General features: G+C 45.5%; 1 protein-coding gene across 4 annotated transcripts in view; it reads left to right on the plus strand.

The window, feature by feature from the left end:
• The first annotated feature begins 1,202 nt into the window (after window positions 1-1,202).
• Window positions 1,203-19,878, plus strand: part of LOC307141223 (hydroperoxide isomerase ALOXE3-like) — a 52,003-nt gene continuing 33,327 nt past the window's right edge. Inside the window, exons 1-4 of one of the 4 annotated variants that reach the window (XM_079841267.1) lie at window positions 1,203-1,247; window positions 2,063-2,105; window positions 2,224-2,255; window positions 2,451-2,601. In XM_079841267.1, the coding sequence (XP_079697393.1) occupies window positions 2,458-2,601 (144 nt within the window). In that variant the 5' untranslated portion in view covers window positions 1,203-1,247; window positions 2,063-2,105; window positions 2,224-2,255; window positions 2,451-2,457. Of the gene's footprint in view, window positions 1,248-1,485; window positions 2,106-2,223; window positions 2,256-2,450; window positions 2,602-19,878 lie in introns of those variants that run through there. The other 3 variants (XM_079841266.1, XM_079841269.1, XM_079841268.1) reach the window with 3 other exon arrangements.

Here is a 19,878-nt window from a genome sequence, read left to right on the forward strand (position 1 = left end):
AATTGGTCAGGAATTTGGCAAATTTCTCTTCCTCTAAACACAAGACCAACAAAATTGATTATTTGTTTTAGAGTGGCAGACCCCCTTAAGACATGAATTTGAAGATCAAGCTAAAAAAGAAACCTTGGATAAGGGCAAAATAAGCTTATAACCGTTTGATAGATAGGAAGTTAGCCATTCTGCTTAGGAAAAAAACTAAACTAAGCTAGGTATAAAAATGCCTCCTCCCTCAAGTTGCATGATGCCAACAGAATTGTTGTGAAGCAGCTCCAACTTGCCTGAGGAACGTTTCTTCAATTTCTTCCGTTTCTCCGTCCTGCTTGCGAATCAGGTTTGGCAGGTTACAAAACTCGAACAATTGCCCAATTGTGTTTTGCGTTCCGGGAGATAAATCTGTATTTTTTGGTGGGGAAGATCCAGTCACGTGAGGACTATTTATCTATGTGGTTGAAATGTGCCATAGGTGACAAAAGTGGCTACATGTTGCACAATACAGCAAAACTGCAGTACAGTGTAGTATGAGTGGAAGGCCTATGAAGACTTCAGATGCAAAAACCGTCTCATATTTATCTTTTAAAATTAACATTTTTATAAGGCTCCTATAGGTTAAAAAATAATAATTTAATGGCAACTAAAAGTACATCATTGCCATTTAAGTGATATTACTGAACATAAACATAGGAACCCAATAAAAAAAAGCTCAATTAAAAATAAAACAGACATTTGCATCGAAGTCTTCGTATACATTACAGTGTATCACTGTACTGCAGTTATATTGCATCTAAACTTCATTATACTGCAAATCTACAGTTGTACTTCATTGTACTGCAGTTTTACTGCTGTTGAACTTCAATGTACTGCAGTTATTTTTTGTAAGGGAATCCTTACAATATCATGATTTTGCAAGACATGAACAGAGGCTTATTCAAAGATTAAATGTCAGTGTCAAGAAACATTGCAGCCATCCTAAATTTAAGTTTGAAGATGTTTCCTTCTTAGGACGAAGGAAGATATTTTTTACATCGGATGTCATGACAGTAATCTCATGGAATGTCATGGAATAATTTAAATGGCATTAAAATCCATGAAATTCAAAAAGGTCACTATCGGAAACAGTTGACTGTTTACCTTACCTCGGCTCACATTCTTCAGTCGTTAAAAAGCACAGCACATTTATAAGGACTGTAAATCCTGCCTTCTTCGATTTGATTGGCTATCTCTGTCAGGGAAACACACTGGACAGATCGGTGAGTTCCAAAATAATTCAAAGTCTTTATTAAACACAAAATAAAGAGAGTAACTGAGTGAAATTCTTTGACTTAATAAGTCCTGTTCCAACATTGTTAAGTGTCTCGATGATGTCAAATGCTGGATGGCTAAGAATTTTCTGCACTTAAATAAAAGCAAAACTGATGTTGTTTGTTTGGCCCTTTTTGCTCTTCCCCCCTTATCTCTAGCTACCTGGGGCCAGAAGTGTTCACCCACACACAAAAAAATATGGAATAATTTACCTCTTGCGATCCGCTCGGTCTCCACCTTGAATGCTTTTAAAATGGCTTTGAAGAAGCACTTTTATATCTTGGCGTTTGGCTCTAACCCAGGAGAGAACTAAATATTAATTCTATGTTGTTGTGTTTTGTATTATGTTTGCTTGGTTTTCTTGTTTTCTTTGTACAGCGCTTTGGGCTGCACTTGAGGCAGTAGAAATGTGCTTTATAAAAACTAAACTAAACTAAGGAAGGTATGAAAATCCTCCCCCCTCAGAATGTGGGCTTGCATGATGCCTCTGCCAAAGTCAAACCAAACTGCTCAATACAATGTAATATTTTGAAAGACTTGTTTTGTTAATATTGACTTGTTTAGATTTGTTAACCGTCTTAACCGTCAAAGGTTCATGTCAAAGTCAAAGATTAACTGTCAGTGTTAAGAAAGAAAAATGTTTCCTTATTTGGAAGAAGGAGGTATTGATTTTAAGATTGGATGTCATGACACTATTGAAAATGAATACATTACAAGAAAGTTATAAAATGCTTGGAGTCTTCTGTTCTTGTCTCTTCTTCAGGTAATTCTGAAAGGAACAAGGTCCTTGTTTTGGCAAAAAACTGGTAATAAAACTTTGAAGATCTTTACTATGGAGTGTTCAATTAAAATGTTTATAATTTTTTGAGGTAATTTCCATGACATAAACTGCTCTAGTAACAACAGTTGTTGCCATTCTTACAGCAGTAACATTGTGACTTCTCTTACAGTTAAAGGTGAGAATCGCTCTCTCTTCCACTCATTCTCTCTCTCTCTCTCTCTCTCTCTCTCTCTCTCTCTCTCTCTCTCTCTCTCTCTCTCTCTCTCTCTCTCTCTCTCTCTCTCTCTCTCTCTGGACTTTATGTGATATTCTTTGGTGGTCTCAGCATGTTTATATTTTCTCTTAAAAATCATTGTCTATTATTTTGCAGAACAGCCATGGTGATCTACACAGTAACAGTGAACACTGGAAAAAGGCTTTCGGCGGGCACCACAAGCCGTATCTCCATCCAACTGCTTGGAACTGAGGCTGAGAGTGAAGAACAGAATCTAAATCAAATTAAGGCGTTTTGGCAAGGATCTGTAAGTGTACCAAATTAAACCATTTGGTCCAAAAATATCAGACAGTAAGCTACATTTAATGTAACATATTTTAAAGAGTGTGTATAAAAGTTGTATAGAGTAATGATGAAAAAAATAGCATTTTGTTTGGAATTCAGAGAAAAAATTCAGAACTGTGATTATAAAGTCACAAATTTGCGAGAAAATATTGTGTCAAGGAACCACATCACTTCACATTGCGAGGATGTAGCCTACCTCCACCTTCGTGCGACCATTTGCAAACTTTACTGAGGAGGCACAACAAGTATGGAAAATTGAAACGTGCCCGGCCAGTAAAATAACCACATTGTTCCACTTAGCACTCAGACTGAACCTACTCCTCAGCCCGCATCACAAGGGCATCATCCAGAAAGAGCCCCCAGGGTCAACAACTTTGAAGAAACAGCCTAGCAATCAATCAATCTATTGACACTATTTTGCCTTGGATGTTCACGATAACCGCTTTCAATTTAATTTAGGCCTAATAGTCTTTTACTAAAAGTCTTTTACTGGCCTGTCCTGGCATGTTTGACAGCCATATGCTCCATACTAGTTGCACTTCCTCACTAACGTGTGTGTATAGGATGCCTGTTTATGGTGACATGGTGTGATGAGGTACAGCCAAGCAATGTTTTTCAAAGTTTTCTTGCAAATTTGTGACCTTATAACCACAGAATATTCCAGGGTGTAGGCTGGGGGTGGGATGCGATGGGGTCATAATATTCAGAGAAAAAGCAAAAAAATTCTGATGTTATAAAGTCACAAATTTGCCTGACAAAAATTGTGTGAAGGAAATTGTCGCTTCACTTGCAAAGCTGTACCTCATTACACCACTCCACCATCAACAGGTATCCCACATTCACACGTTAGTAAGGAAGTGCATCTATGGAACATATGGCTGTCAAACGTGCTTGGCCAGTAAAAAAGGCCGGTTATTACATTAAATTCATAGCGGGTTATCATGAATATCCAAATTAGACTATAGGCTGTAGGCTGTTTCTTCTATTCACAGCTTGCCTCAGCCATTGAGAAATTGGTTCACAGTGAACGACAAGGCTGACTCCAGCTCCTTTTTCGCCAGCTCCTTATTCGCCTAACTATCTGTTCCACCTTAAAAAATTGTAATGGTTGTTAACCCTGCCCTTCATTGCTTTTCATTGCAGGAACAGTAGTTACAGACATATGAGGTCGTGAATTGGGCAGCATTTTCATTAAAGGGGTCGTAGAATGAAATTTTTGTACAAGTTAATATGATTCTTTAGTGTCTAAATGAAAAGTTTGTAATATACTTTAATTAAAAATTCTCATTAGTATTGTAAGAAAACGCTCATTTTACCTGGTCAAAACCAGCTCAGTTTTCAGCAAGTCATTTCAGTGTATGTGACTTTAAATGATAATGAGCTTTGCTGACCCCGCCCCCTCTGCTCTGTGGGCGTTCAGTTCGACCCGACACAACACCACAACACACGTGGAGTGTTGCCTTGACAACATTTGAGGGTATATTTTCGAGAAATAATGGCAACGGGAGTCTCTGAGGACACATCTGAGCAACCTTATCATTTTGAACCGGAGTCGGACCAGGAACAGATGACGAACCCATCGAAGTTCGAACAGGACGTTTCTGAATGGTTGGTTAACGTCATGTCACTTTGATCTATCTTTGTACTGGCAGAGTAGTGTAGTGAGATACGAATGCTATGTGTTTACTGATGTATACGTTAGTTCATTGACAGATTGATGTTATGTTATAAGATTTTTTTTTTACATTACTTCTTAATCAGTAACAGACACCGTTATAAACCATGTACAAAAGTAAGCTTAGTGTAGTGTTACCACGTTAACTTTATCACCTGAGTACACAGTTTGTAATAACAAACATAACGCGTTGTTCATTATAAACGTGGGATTATGAATTATATTGAGAACGTCATACACAGAAAGCATGCCGTAATGTAACTTACCCTGTAAACTTTAGCCTCATTCATCGTGAAGCGTGCAAGCGATTTGCAAAGATTAATATAAAGGTTAATAAAACGTTACACTCACATCTTCCTGAGGTGCAGCAGGAACACGATCCTTTTTTCAAGAGCAGCTTATTAGCAAAACCTGCTTTATACTGACGCTCGTTTATAAAGCAGTCTGCTGAGAAATGATTCGCGCAAACATTGACGTTGATCGGGGGGAATATTCCCTTCTAAAGCAAAACTCAGCAGCCACTGGGTCTTCAGCGGTTCGGATTTAGGAACATCAAAATGACTGCTGTGTTCGTTATTACACCCAACAACACAACACCACAATCGCTTAGAGCCATTCTGCTCCAGAGTATCAACAATGGCGGACTGATGACAGCTCGCTCAGGGCGGGTCTGTGTTGAAACGCTGCTGTCAATCAACAATCGTGGGAGGGGCGTACACCGTGTAACGTCACACGGTCAGACGGCTCGATTTGAGACAGGGGAAAATATATGGGAGATTAAAAAAAAACACTGGATGTATTTTTATCATTATAGGATGGTTGTGTACAGGCACTGCCAACACACATTTCCGTATAATCAACTTGTAAAAGTGCATGTACCATTCTATGACCCCTTTAAACAGTAAAAATATATGCTCCTGTTTAATGTTCAGGCTGACGTGTCCAAGATGGCGCCAGTGTGTCTGTCGGCTTGCCGTCTGTCCCGTCAGCTTTTAAATACCAGATCGCCGTTCTGCCTATCTGGTGTTTTTATACTGATATTAATACATTATGTTGATGCTCTTATAACGTACGATCGTCAAATATTGCTGCACATCAGAAGTTCTTTGGAGACTCGATCTAGAGCCTGCTCCATCACGCATGATTTCTACTCTACGTTCTCTCATCCCTCGGCGGCGTGTGTTCGCCGGCTACCGTGTTGTATCATCCACCAGCAGAAACGTCGCAGAAAGAGGGGAATTCGCGGAGGTATCCGGGTGAGGATTAGGAGAGAATTTTGCCTGGTACAATCCTCCTCCTGCTCTTCCACACTTCTCACTGGCCATAATCATGGTCTTTACCTGTCCCGGCGTTCGTGGGATGCGAGGTACGCCTGTCACCTGCCTATCGTCCCGGATCAGAACCGGTCACCTGATTGCGCTCCTGCGAGACTGCGCGTCCAGAGTAGAGGTGTGAATCTCAATAACATTCATCCACTGAAGTATGTTCGACATTCACAGATACAAACTGTTCACTCTCACGTAAAAATGGCCCTGATTAATGCCAGGTCTGTGTCTAATAAGACGTTTATACTGAATGACTTTTTTACCCGCCGTGGCCTGGATGTTTTATTTCTAACGGAAACATGGGCTGGAACTGACGAGTCATCAATCTTTGGAGAACTTTGTCCATCAAACTGTTGCTTTATTAGCACTCCAAGATGTGCTGGTAGAGGAGGTGGGGTGGCCATGGTTTTTAGTAATCAGTTTAAAATACGGACAGTCTCTGCTGGAAACTTTTCTACATTTGAAGCGCAATGTGTACTAATAGAATCTGCTGCAACTCCGTTAGTATGTGTCTTGGTCTACAGGCCTCCAAAGCCAGATAAAGACTTTATAAATGAGTTTTCTGACTTCATATCTCATTTCATTGCATCATATGATCGTTTGCTAATTTTGGGTGATTTTAATATTCACGTCTGCTGTCCTGGAAAGCCTATGGTCACTGAGTTTAATTATGTCCTGGACTCCTTTGGTTTTATTCAGCATGTGGATAAGTCTACACATGTACTTGGACATACTCTTGACCTTATCATGTCATATGGGTTTTCTATTGATAATATAAACATTGAAGATGCAAGTTTTTCAGATCACAAGCCTGTTGTATTCAATGCTATACTATCTAGCTCTATGTGTACTGCTAAAACTGCGGGTTTTTATTCTCGTTGTTTTAATTCTCTCACTGCAAATCAGTTTTCTGACATGTATCATAGTAATGATGTTTCAACAGCAATTTCAGTTGCTGCTGAGCATTCTTCAAGTCCAGAAAATTTAATTTCTCTTTTTAATTCTTCATGCTCTTATATTTTGGATTTGATAGCACCACTTAAATATAAATGCCCAAAATTTAAACCACAACCATGGTTGGATGACTCCACTCGTTCGCTTAGACAAATTTGTCGGAAAGCAGAGAGGAGATGGAAAAAAGATCATCTTGTGGTTTCATTTGAAATCTTTAAAAACTGCTTGGAAAATTTTCAGAAAGCAGCTAAAAAAGCAAGAGCTAAATACTTCTCTGATATTATTAGTAAATATTCTCATACCCCTAAAATCTTGTTCAGCACTATAAATTCAATTATTAATCCTCGCATCTCTAATGAAGTTGAACCATCTCTTGATATCTGTGAGAGATTTTTGAGTTTTTTTACTGAAAAGATTGATAGTATTAGATCAGCTCTCAGCCCTTTCCATTCTATCATTCTGCTTGACAGTCCAGTTAACACAGCTACTTTCAATAGTTTTCAGCCAGTGTCTCTTTCTGATCTGAGGAACTTAGTGATGCAGATGAAATCTACAACATCACCCCATGATGTTGTTCCTTCCAACATCATTAAAGGTTCTTTTGAAACTATTGGTCCTACCATTCAAGTGATAATTAATTCTTGCTTAGTCTCTGCTATTGTTCCAGCATTTTTAAAGCATGCAGTTGTCCAGCCGTTGCTTAAAAAGCCCAATGATGATGTAAGGCGTTTTAATAATTATCGTCCTATCTCAAAATTGCCATTTCTTTCAAAAATATTGGAAAAAGTTGTCCTATCACAGTTACTACCTTTTTTGGATTCAACTCAGGTACTTGAACCATTTCAATCAGGTTTTACTACTCATCACAGCACTGAAACAGCTTTGTTAAAAGTCATGAATGATTTGTTACTTGCAGTTGATACTGGTGAAAATGCAGTTTTAATTTTACTGGATCTGAGCGCTGCTTTTGACACGGTGGATCACAATATCCTTCTGTCACGTCTTGAACAGTGGGTAGGTGTTAAGGATACAGCACTACTGTGGTTTGAGTCGTATCTTAGGTCCAGGACTTTCTCTGTGGCTATTGGCCAGTTTTCCTCTTCATCTGTCCCTCTGTCTTGTGGGGTTCCTCAAGGGTCCATTCTGGGGCCATTACTCTTTAACTTATATATGCTTCCACTTGGAAATATAATTAGGAAATATAAGATTTCTTTTCATTTCTATGCTGATGATTCCCAGCTGTACCTTCCGTTGAAATCTAAACATTCTCTGCAGCCTCTCTTGGACTGTCTTGAGGATATTAAATGCTGGATGGCAAATAACTTCCTCCAGCTTAACAATGAGAAAACTGAGGTGATTATATTTGGTCCCTCCAAAACCAGAAACTCTATAGTTAGTCACTGAGATAATCTCACTCCATATGTTAAGTCACATGCAAAAAATTTAGGTGTTATTTTTGATTCTGAGCTTTGTCTTGAAAAACAAATTAGCTCAGTTGTAAAAAACAGCTACTATCAATTGAGAATCATTTCCAGACTTAAATCGACTCTTTCCTTTCAAGATTTGGAGAAAGTTATTCATGCATTTATTACATCACGGCTGGACTATTGTAATTCTTTATACCATGGTCTTCCTCAATCTTCGTTGGCACGTTTACAGATGGTTCAGAATGCAGCAGCCAGACTGTTAACTTGTACAAAAAAACGTGATCATATCACTCCAGTCTTAGCTTCTCTTCACTGGCTTCCCGTTTATTTTAGAATTCAATTCAAAATTCTGCTGATTGTTTTCAAAGCTCTTAACGGACAAGCCCCATCTTACATCTCCGATCTTGTTCATTTGAATTCAGCTCCTAAGTCCCTCAGATCAGCCAATAAAGCTCTCTTATATGTCCCACGTTCACGACTTAAAACGAAAGGTGATAGAGCCTTTGCAGTTGCTGCTCCACGATTATGGAATCAGTTGCCACCCAACATTAAGAGTGCTCCTTCTGTTTCTGTTTTTAAATCTAGACTTAAGACACATCTCTACGTTTTAGCATTTCCTGCTTATTAAATTATGGATTAGTAATGTTTTCTTGTTTTTTCTTATTCTAATTTTGACTGTTAATTTTATTATTATTTTAATTTTATCTTTATTGTATTTTATGATTGTGTTGTACAGCACTTTGGTCAGTGTAAGCTGAATTTAAATGTGCTTTATAAATAAATTTACTTACTTACTTGTTTAATAAAGGTGTACGCTATGTGGCAAATTTATCTGTGCTTTTGTATTTATCTTTTTATCTTTATTTCTTACTAAATGTCTTGTCTTTTTTAAAGTATGGAGAAACATTATGTCTGAAACGTCTCGGTTACGGATGTAACCCTCATTCCCTGAGGAGGGAACGGAGACGTAACGTTAGTGACTAACGAATGGGGGGTTTCGCTTAGAAGCCTATCATCTTCGATCTTAGAGAAAACGCCCAATGGCGTGCCAATGCCATGGGGCATGCGGAATTTGCATACGTAACTCCGCCTCACCGCGTGAGTATATAAGGAAGTACGTGGCAATATCGCATTATGTTACCTGCTTGAGGAGCCAAGACTGAACTCCTGCGTTCCAGGTAGCACAGCTGATGTGGCAACGGAACGTTACGTCTCCGTTCCCTCCTCAGGAAACGAGGGTTACATCCGTAACCGAGACGTTCCCTTTCGTTCAGTCACTACGACGTAATGTTAGTGACTAACGAATGGGGGTCCCAATATAATCCCGCCACTCAGCTGTCTTCCAGTGCCCTGCATAAGTGTGAGTACCCTGTCGTAAGACTAGTACGGACAAAGGACTCCCACTTAACACAGGAATACCAAGGTACACTGGGAAGCATATCCCAGTGAGGGAATGCCAAGATGCCTACCCGTGGGGAGGACTTACTGGAGTACACATATGACCCGCTAAGGGCTGCATATGGGAAAACTCTAGGGTACCAGCCGAAGGTGGATTTTTAACCCTAGTGGTGGCGGGGACACGCCAAAGGAAGAAACCCGCTCAGTGCAGAGTCTTGAAATACACGGTGAAATACTCGTGTGGGGGTCGCCGGAGGGGAACCATGCACACAGGGCACCTGGCCGGACACGAGGGTCTGGGCTCGCTAGAGGGCAGACACACAGGTATCGGCGTAAGCAGTGCTGGAGGGACTCAGGGCTCTCGGGGAGCTCACCTGAGGAAAATCGCACGTATCCAGTCCGTGGAGTGGAATGGCGAGCAAGCGAAGACACCTGAGCCTGGCCCATTACCGGCCCCTCGGGGGGGCGAGTACATAGTCGGACACTTGCTCCACTCAGAGATTGTAGAATCTGACGAATGTGTTAAGTGTCACCCAGCCTGCAGCTCTGCAGATGTCTGTTAGCGAGGCGCCATGCGCTAAAGCCCAAGAGGAGGTGACACTCTGAGTGGAGTGAGCCCAAACCCCAAGGGGACATGGTCGACCTTGCTGCTGGTAAGCCAAAACAATGGTGTCCACTTTCCAGTGAGACAGCCTTTGCTTTGAGAGAGCACTTCCCTTCCGCTCTCCACCATAACAGACAAAGAGCTGGTCTGAGGTCCTGAAACACTGCGTCATGTCTTCGTAAGCACGGAGAGCGCGTACTGGACAGAGCAGTGCCAAGGCTGGGTCTGCCTCCTCCAAAGGCAGCGCTTGCAGGTTCACCACATGGTCTTGAACGGAGTGGTGGGAACCTTGGGCACATATCCAGGCCGGGGTCTCAGGATCACGTGAGAGTTAGCCGGCCCGAACTCCAGGCACGTTTCGTCAACCGAAAATGCCTGCAGGTCCCCGACCCTCTTAACGGAGGCCAATGCGGTCAGCAGAGCCGTCTTCACCGACAGGAACTTAATATCGACCGACCGCAAAGGCTCAAAGGGAGGCCTCTGCAGAGCACTTAGAACTACTGAGAGGTCCCAAGAGGGTACGAGAGGAGAGCGAGGAGGATTCAGTCTCCTCGCCCCCCTCAGGAACCTGATGATCATGTCATGCTGACTTACCTTTTTGTTCTCCAAGAGATCGTGGTGGGCAGATATTGCGGCCACATAAACTTTGAGGGTGGAGGGAGACAGCCTTCGCTCCAACCCCTCCTGGAGAAACGAGAGCACGGACCCGATCGGGCTGTGTCGAGCGCACCGCCCCCAAAAAACAATCATCCAACGCGAACACTCAGGTCGGGTGGAGGGTTCCATTCCAACCCAAGCGCTGCGGCGGCCCGAGACAGCATGGCTGTCAATTCTGGGTCCGACTCGGGCAATGCTGGCGCACCCGAAGGTGGCAGCACAGCCGAATCATCATCCTCAGATGACTCCAGCCCACCTTGTGATGCGGCGATAGACATCTCCTCATCTTCTGTCGCACCAAACGCCACAGTCGGGACGGCAGGAGCCGGCCCCGATGTAGACGCCTGGACACGGACCGGGTCAGGTGCATGAGAGGGGGGTGTGGGCCGGGGCATGAGCGTCGGAGCTTTGTTCCACATTGTCACCCTCAGGTCACCCTGGCCACCAGCCGAAGTGCAGCCTCCAGTGGAGACCGCAGATTGGGGTGTGGCAGAGGGGACTCTCGCTCCGGCATCCGCATGGAGTTCACGGAGTCTCGACCGTAACACCGAGATGGCCATGTTCCCGCAGTGAGAACATGAGTTATCCACGAGCGCTGCCTGGGTGTGCTGAAAGCCCAAACACGTCACACAGCGCTCGTGCCCGTCGAAAGGCTGAAGAGATCTACCGCACCCAGAAGTGCACGGGCGAGACATCCTGAAAAGGACGTGCCACGCGCAAGCTCTTTTTGTGAGAGGAAGCCTCGCAGTTGATGCCAAAGCGCCCAGGGAAACACACACCAGCTGTCAAACGGACGACTGCGCAGATCAGCAGGCAGGAAGTATGCGATCACTGGAACGCGCCGTTACAACAACACCGACTGGAAAGCTGCTCGTCTCGAAGAAGCTGACAGAGTCTCAGAAGGCTGTAGGAGTGAAGAGGTAGGTTCTCTTGGCTCCGAAAGCAGAAACATAATGCGATATTGCCACGTACTTCCTTATATACTCACGCGGTGAGGCGGAGTTACGTATGCAAATTCCGCATGCCCCATGGCATTGGCACGCCATTGGGCGTTTTCTCTAAGCTCGAAGATGATAGGCTTCTAAGCGAAACCCCCATTCATTAGTCACTAACGTTACGTCGTAGTGACTGAACGAAAGGGAACTGAGATTTAATAGTATGTCATAATCCTATCTATTACATTCTAACAGGAAATGTATATATATACAAAGCATACTGTGGTTGTCATTATTTAATTATTTCACAAGTTCTCACAAAAAAACAACGTATAGATAGGTATAGATAAGTGTATTATCTAAAGGAATTCTGCATTACAACATTTTCTGATGTGTAATTTTTGAAATATGATCTCCAGAACATGCACCTCCATGCAACTATATGAGCTGACAAAGCATACTGGGGGTGTCATTACTTAATTATAATACAAGTTCTAAAAAAATCGAGCACGTAGAGGTATAGATAAGTGTATTCTCTAAAGAAAGTCTGCATTTAAAAAAATTCTGATGTGTAATTGTTGAAATATGATAGATCACAGCCACAAAACTGTGCAGACTCGATTTATTGTATGAATTCATATTTTCTTAAAAAGGAGGTTGTACTTTTGTATAATATTTTGTCAGAAACCTTGATATAATATTTAAGCACCAAAAACGTCTTGGTTACGTATGGTAACCCTCGTTCCCTGACGGAGGGAACGGAGACATACGTCGGACGTACCGACAAATTGGGATCACTTCAGGGAGCCCCTATCAGCTTCGAGATATAGAGAACAGGCCAATGGGCCATTGGCGTGCGAGATTTGCATCTCGCGCTCCGCCCCGCGCCGCGGGTATAAACAGGAAGCGAGAGCGAGTGCACGCTGTTTTTCACTGAGGAGCCGAACTTAGTGGCTCAACCTGCAGTGATGGTACAGCAACTGTGGCGACGGGACGTACGTCTCCGTTCCCTCCTTCAGGGAACGAGGGTTACCATACGTAACCGAGACGTTCCCATTCAGTCGGTCACGTTCGACGTACGTCGGACGTACCGACGAATTGGGATCCCCTATGGAAAACGCCACAGTTACTACCACTTCCAGCGCCCAGCGATGAGCCCCTCAGACCCCGATCTGATGCGGGCGGGAAAGTTCACGCAGGGAGAGTCCAAGCTGCTGTTCCGCAAGACCCATTCAGCTGACTGTATTGGATAACGCTGGGAAAGCGTGCCTGAGAAGGCAGCTGCGGAAGCCACATCATGCCCAGAGGGAGTTAACATGTGGAGAATACACGTATGGGCTGGCCGTGGGCAGCACAACATACGGAAGTCCCAGGGGTGGCCCCGGCCAATTCGTGGAGGGGGACAACACGTACCTGGGACGGCAGAGGACACTCTGCCGAGGGAAAGACACGGGCTCGCCGTAGGGAGCCGTACCGTGGAAGAATACACACATGGGGCCGCCGTGGGGGTCACTACATATGGAACCCAGCCTAACACAAGTTCCACCAATGCATACGAGTGTTAGACCTGGCGTCGAACGCTCCGCCACGTCCGACTGCCGCGGGTTACGGAGGACTCAACAGGGTTCGCCGATCCGGGGAACTCGACTGGAGCAGAATAAGCGCACGCATCCGTCTACCATAGGGGAGGGAATGGCGCAGCAAGCCGACACTAGAACGGGCACTTCGGTGTTACTGACTATGGGAAGTGAGCACACAGGAAGAAACCGGCTCTACACGGAGGCTATAGAATCTAGCGAACGTGTTAGGTGTCGCCCAGCCCGCAGCTCTACAAATATCTGTCAGCGAGGCGCCACGAGCCAGCGCCCAGGAAGAAGCAACACCCCTAGTGGAGTGGGCTCTTAACCCGAGCGGGCAGGGCACGTCTTGGGACTGATAAGCCAAGACGATGGCATCCACTATCCAGTGGGCCATCCTCTGCTTGGAGACAGCCTTTCCCTTCTGCTGTCCTCCGTAACAGACGAAGAGCTGCTCTGAGGTCCTGAAGCTTTGCGTTCTATCCACGTAAGTCCGGAGAGCACGGACGGGACAGAGAAAAGCTAGGTCTGGGTCTGCCTCCTCCGAAGGCAGCGCTTGCAGGCTCACCACTTGGTCCCGGAAGGGAGTAGTGGGAACCTTGGGCACATATCCAGGCCGGGGTCTCATGATCACATGAGAGTTACCGGGCCCGAATTCCAGGCACGATTCGTCAACCCAAAATGCCTGCAGGTCCCCTACCCTCTTGATGGAGGCCAACGCAGTCAGGAGTATTGTCTTTAACGACAGAATTTTCAACTCAGCTGACTGCAGAGGCTCAAAGGGTTCTCTCTGTAGTGCAGTTAGCACCAGAGTTAAGTCCCAAGAGGGTATGGAGGGAGGACGAGGCGGATTTAACCTCCTCGCCCCCCTAAGGAACCTGTCGACCAGATCGTGCTTACCTAGAGATTTTTCATCTACTAGCTCATGGCTAGCGGCGATAGCGGCAACATAGACTTTGAGGGTGGAGGGAGACAGCCTTCGCTCCAACCCATCTTGTAGAAAGGCAAGCACAGATCCGATCGAACATCTTCGGGGGTCTTCTCGCGAGAAGAGCACCAATCGACGAACAGGTTCCACTTCAACGCATAGAGGCGCCTCGTAGGGGGGCTCTAGCGGAAGTGATGGTGTCAACTACCGCTTGCGGTAGGTCACCTAGAACCTCTGCGTCCCGTCCAGGGACCAGACATGGAATTTCCAGAGGTCTGGACGCAAGTGCCATAGGGTGCCCCGTCTCTGAGTCAGGAGGTCCTTCCTCAGAGGAATGGGTCAGGGAGGTGCTGTCGCAAGGACCACTAGTTCCGGGAACCAAGTCCGGTTGGGCCAATATAGAGCGACCAACAGGACTTGCTCCTTGTCCTCCCTGACTTTGCACAGTGTCTGCGCAAGAAGGCTCACTGGGGGAAACGCATACTTGCGTTCTTCCCGGGGCCAGCTGTGGGCCAGGGCATCCGACCCGAGGGTTCCCTCTGTCAAGGAATAAAACCACTGACAGTGGGTCGTCTCTGGGGAGGCAAACAGGTCTACCTGTGCGGCCCCGAAACGACTCCAGATTAGCTGGACTGCCTGGGGATGGAGTTGCCATTCTCCCGGAAGCACCGGCTGACGTGACAGCTCGTCGGCTGCACGATTGAGCAGGCCCGGAATGTGAATGGCACGAAGCGACCTCAGATGCTTCTGACTCCATAAGGGGAGATGGCGGGCGAGTTGTGATATGCGACGAGAGCGTAGACCACCCTGTTTTTTGACGTACGCAACGGTCGCAGTGTTGTCCGTACGGACCAGAACGTGCTTGCCTCTGAGCGGAACTTTGAAGCGGCTGAGTGCAAGACGAACTGCTAACAACTCGAGGCAATTGATATGCCATTGCAGTTGAGGCCCCGTCCACAGACCCGAAACTGCAAGCCCGTTGTACATGGCACCCCAACCCGTGGATGAGGCATCCGTGGAGACAACGGAGTGCCTGGACACTTGTTCTAGGGGAACTCCCGCCCGTAGAAACAAAGGGTCCGACCATGGGCCGAAGGTTTGGCGGCACCTCAGAGTCACTTGGACACGGAGGGAACCGCTGTGCCACGCCCATCTCAGGACTCGATCGTGTAGCCAGCGTTGAAGCGGTCTCATATGAAGCAATCCGAGCGGCGTTACTGCGGCTGCGGATGCCATATGCCCCAGGAGCCTCTGAAAATGTTTCAGTGGTACCGCTGTCCTGCCTTTGAATGAATTCAAGCAGTTCAACACTGACTGGATGCGCGCTCGGTGAGGCGCGCTGTCATGGCGACCGAGTCTATCTCCATACCGAGAAAAGAGATCCTCTGTGTGGGACAGAGTTTGCTCTTCTCCCAGTTGACCCGAAGTCCCAACTGGCTGAGGTGACTGAGCACCTTGTCCCTGTGTTCGCACAACTGCTCTCACGACTGGGCAAGGATCAGCCAGTCGTCGAGGTAGTTGAGAATGCGAACACCATGCTCTCTCATGGGGGCAATGGCCACCTCCGCAACCTTCGTAAAGACGCGGGCGACAGGGACAGGCCAAAGGGCAAGACACGGTACTGACATGCCCGTCCCTCGAACACGAAGCGCAGAAAGGGCCGGTCGAGGGGAAACGAGAATGAAAGTACGCGTCCTTCAGGTCGATCGCTGCAAACCAATCTTGGGGACGGACGCACCTGAAGATGTGCTTCTGCGTTAGCATTCTGAACGGCAGCCTGTGAAGGGACCGGTTCAAGAATCGCAGGTCCAAGACCGGCCATAACCCGCCGCCTTTCTTGGGTACAATGAAGTACGTGCTGTAGAACCCGGACCTCATATCGGCTGGAGGGACCGGCTCCATCACGTCCTTCGCCAGTAGGACTGCGATCTCCGCCCGGAGCACGGGGCGTTCTCCTTCGCTACTGGGAAGTGAACGCCCCCAAACTTAGGGGGACGCCTGGCGAACTGAATCGCATAGCCGAGTCTGATGGTACGGCCCCGAGACGGGCTGGGAAGCTCTAGCCAGGCTTGGGAGCCACCGCCAAGCGCGCTCCCAAATGAAGGAGGGGCTGAGCGTGGCAAGGCTTTGTGGCGTTGCGCACGGTCTGCCTCACCTCCTTCCTCAGCGGGGAACAAGAGTGGCGAGGCATAGCGTCGCGCACTGTTGTCCACGCACCGCTGAGAAGAGGGGAATGAGAGTGGCGAGGCTTTGTAGCATCACACACTGCCATTCTCGCCCTCTTGTGGGGAGGGGAATGACAGCGTCACACGCTGCCATTCCTGAACTCCCGAGACCCAGAGGTATTGGAACTGCTCTTTTTTTTTTTTTTTTTTGGGTACCACTGGCTGTTTTTAACATCAGTGGCGGAACAGAATTACTAATGGTTTTCCACCCGGCCCTCCTCCGGGGAAGAACAGTTCCAGACCAAATCCGGTTCAATTGTGTTTCTGGACCAGGGTGGACATCGTCTAGCCAAGGGCCAGCGCTGTGCGCAGCTCAACCTCGGCTCAGAACTACCCTCGTGCACTAAGCAGGGCGGAGGTGGCCTGCCAGTGGCACTGCCACCCCACCGATGAGGATAGTGAGAGAGAGGAAAACTTTATACAGATTATGGCCCTATTGGTGTTCCATATTTTGGCACCAATAGTTCCACAATGCCAAAGCCTTCCAATGCACATCCGCATTGCAAAATTGGCTTTGCAAATCGCAAGGCGATTTACGCGTTGCACTATGCCTCAGCCATCCGGGAAAGCATGGCTGTCAAGTATGAATCTGATTCAGCACGAGCGCCCACTATTACGGTGGGAATCTCAGCATCATCTTCATTTTCAACACATAACAGCCCTCTCTCCGATGCAGCGATTGACATCTGTCCTCTGCAAGAGCCCCAAATGAAACGCTAGGTCCCCTTTCAAGGACCAGCAATCCCATCTGTAAGCTACCAGCAGACACGTGAGACAGTGGGCGTGGCCGTGAGACGGCACACGGCGCGCTGAACACTCAAGCCCTTATGAAAAAGGCAAGACGAACAGCGCGCCGACGTGGCTATGCTCTCATGAGAGAGCATAGACCACCCACGAACACAGTCTCAGCATGCTTGCGATGCGATAGAGGAGTGAGGGGCCCACAGAGATGTACGCGGCGGGGAAGCCTCACTGTAATCCTCAGGCCACCCAGGCTTATCAGCCAAAATAGTCCCCCCTCTGGTGCACCAGAAAAGAGACTAGATCGGGGTATAAGCGAAGGGACTCAACCCCGTTTGAGGCATCATAGTCTCGACCGCGCATCGGAGGCGCAGAGTGACGCGCGCAGAGTTGCCGTGGCAACCCGCGCTGTCACCCGGCAGCCAGACGGCACACGGCGCGCTGAACACTCAAACCCTCACGCGGAAGGTGAGATGACCAGCGCGTTGACGTGATCCCGTTCCCCTGAGAGAACATGGATCACCCACGACACAGTCTCAAAATGTTTATGCGAGAGGGATCGTGGCCGTCAGGACAGGAAACAACCGCATCCAGAAACGCACGAGTGGAATGACGTCTTGAAAAAGACGCAGTGTCACACCCGTGTTGCTCTTTTGTGAGGAAACGCTCTTTAAACAGTGCTGAAGCACCCAGGGGAAGACCGCGGCAACACACAGGTGGTAAGTGCAGTCCTGTGGTGCACTCACTGAAACAAACGCCCTCACCAAACCGACAGTTGCTGTGAGAACGGCAGTTTGTTATGCTGATGCAGCGGTGAACATGCGGTCGCGCTGATTGTGCCTTTTCGCCAACACAGAGCGTCCTTTTCGTTCTCTGGAGCATCTCTCTTGCAGATAGGCTCTCTTTTAGAAAAGCAGTCTTGCTTCATCAACGCCGTTCGGCTCCGAAGTGAATGACAGCGTGCATTCGCTCTCGCTTCCTGTTTATACCCGCGGAGCGCGAGATGCAAATCTCGCACGCCAATGGCCCATTGGCCTGTTCTCTATATCTCGAAGCTGATAGGGGCTCCCTGAAGTGATCCCAATTCGTCGGTACGTCCGACGTACGTCGAACGTGACCAACTGAATGGGAACCAGTGACATACAACCACTTCTTAGCCAATAAATAATAATTAAGACAATACTGCTCTGTTATAATCATTTATTACAAACAAGAACAATATAATATACTGAACATGTAACACAATTAAGTCACAATCTTTTATTAAGAAACAAGTCCAAACGTCTAGTGTGAAGTCATGATCAGAAGCCATCTGAGCATCAGAGGGATCCAGACAACGAATCTATGACACCCATTATAAAGAGTTGTCATGAAACTATAATGGACATGGGTGTTGCCTAAATAGACTACCGGTATATCATATTCGACTTACCTACAAATAACGGGATAATCCAGTGGTAAACCCATTATTTGTCGGCTCATATAGTTGCATGGAGGTGCATGTTCTGGAGATCATATTTAAAAAATTACACATCAGAAAATTTTGTCATGCAGAATTCCTTTAGATAAGACGCTTATCTATACCTCTACATTGTTGTTTTTTTGAGAACTTGTGAAATAATAAATTAATGACACCCCCATTATGCTTTGTCGGCTCATATATTTGCATGAAGGTGCATCTTGTGGAGATCATATTTCAACAATTACACATCAGAAAATGTTGTAATGCAGAATTTCTGTAGAGAATACACATATCTATACCTCTACGTTGTTGTTTTTTTGAGAACTTGTGAAATAATTAAATAATGACACCCCCATTATGCTTTATCAGCTCATATAGTTGCATGGTGGTGCATGTTCTGGAGATCTTGTTTCAACAATTACACATCAGAAAATGTTGTAATGCAGAATTCCTTTAGATAAGACACTTATCTATACCTCTATGTTGTTGTTTTTTTTGAGAACTTGTGAAATAATAAATTAATGACACCCCCATTATGCTTTTTCGGTTCATATAGTTGCATGGAGGTGCATGTTCTGGGGATCATATTTCAACAATTACACATCAGAAAATGTTGTAATGCAGAATTCCTTTAGAGAATACACTTAGCTATACCTCTACGTTGTTGTTTTTTTGTGAAATAATTAAACAATGACAACCACAGTATGCTTTGTATATACACACACACACATATCCTGTTAGTACATAGCATTATGACATACTATTAAATCTCAGTTTCAGACATAATGTTTCTCCATACTTTAAAAAAGACAAGACATTTAGTAAGAAATAAAGATTAAATACAAAAGTACAGATACATTTGCCACATAGCGTACACCTTTATTAAACAACATTTAACAGGAGCATATATTTTTACTGTTTAATGAAAATGCTTCCCAATTCTCAACCTCATATGTCTGTAACTACTGTTCCTTTAAAAAATAAAGGCCAAAAGCAAGGAAGGGCAGGGTTAACAACCATTAATTTTTTTTTAAGGTGGAACGGATAGTTAGGCGAATAAGGAGCTGGCGAAAAAGGTGTTTACAGTGGCATCTGTAGTGTGATGAGGCAGGCTTCATCCTTGCAATATAAAGCGATGTGGTTCCATGACAGTATTTTTTTCCATGACAGTAGTTTTTTATCACAAATATTCATATTCAAATATGAAGGTTTTTTCTCAAAGAATACTCAAATTTTTTCCTGAAAATTGTTTTTTTTCATTCAATTTAATTTGAAATTTTATGATCTTTGAATATGTGTTTTTTCACTGTGAGTTGCTTCTCTGAATTTTA

The sequence above is a fragment of the Gobio gobio genome (genome assembly GCF_949357685.1).
Source record: "Gobio gobio genome assembly, chromosome: 2".
NCBI classification, from domain to species: Eukaryota; Metazoa; Chordata; class Actinopteri; order Cypriniformes; family Gobionidae; genus Gobio; species Gobio gobio.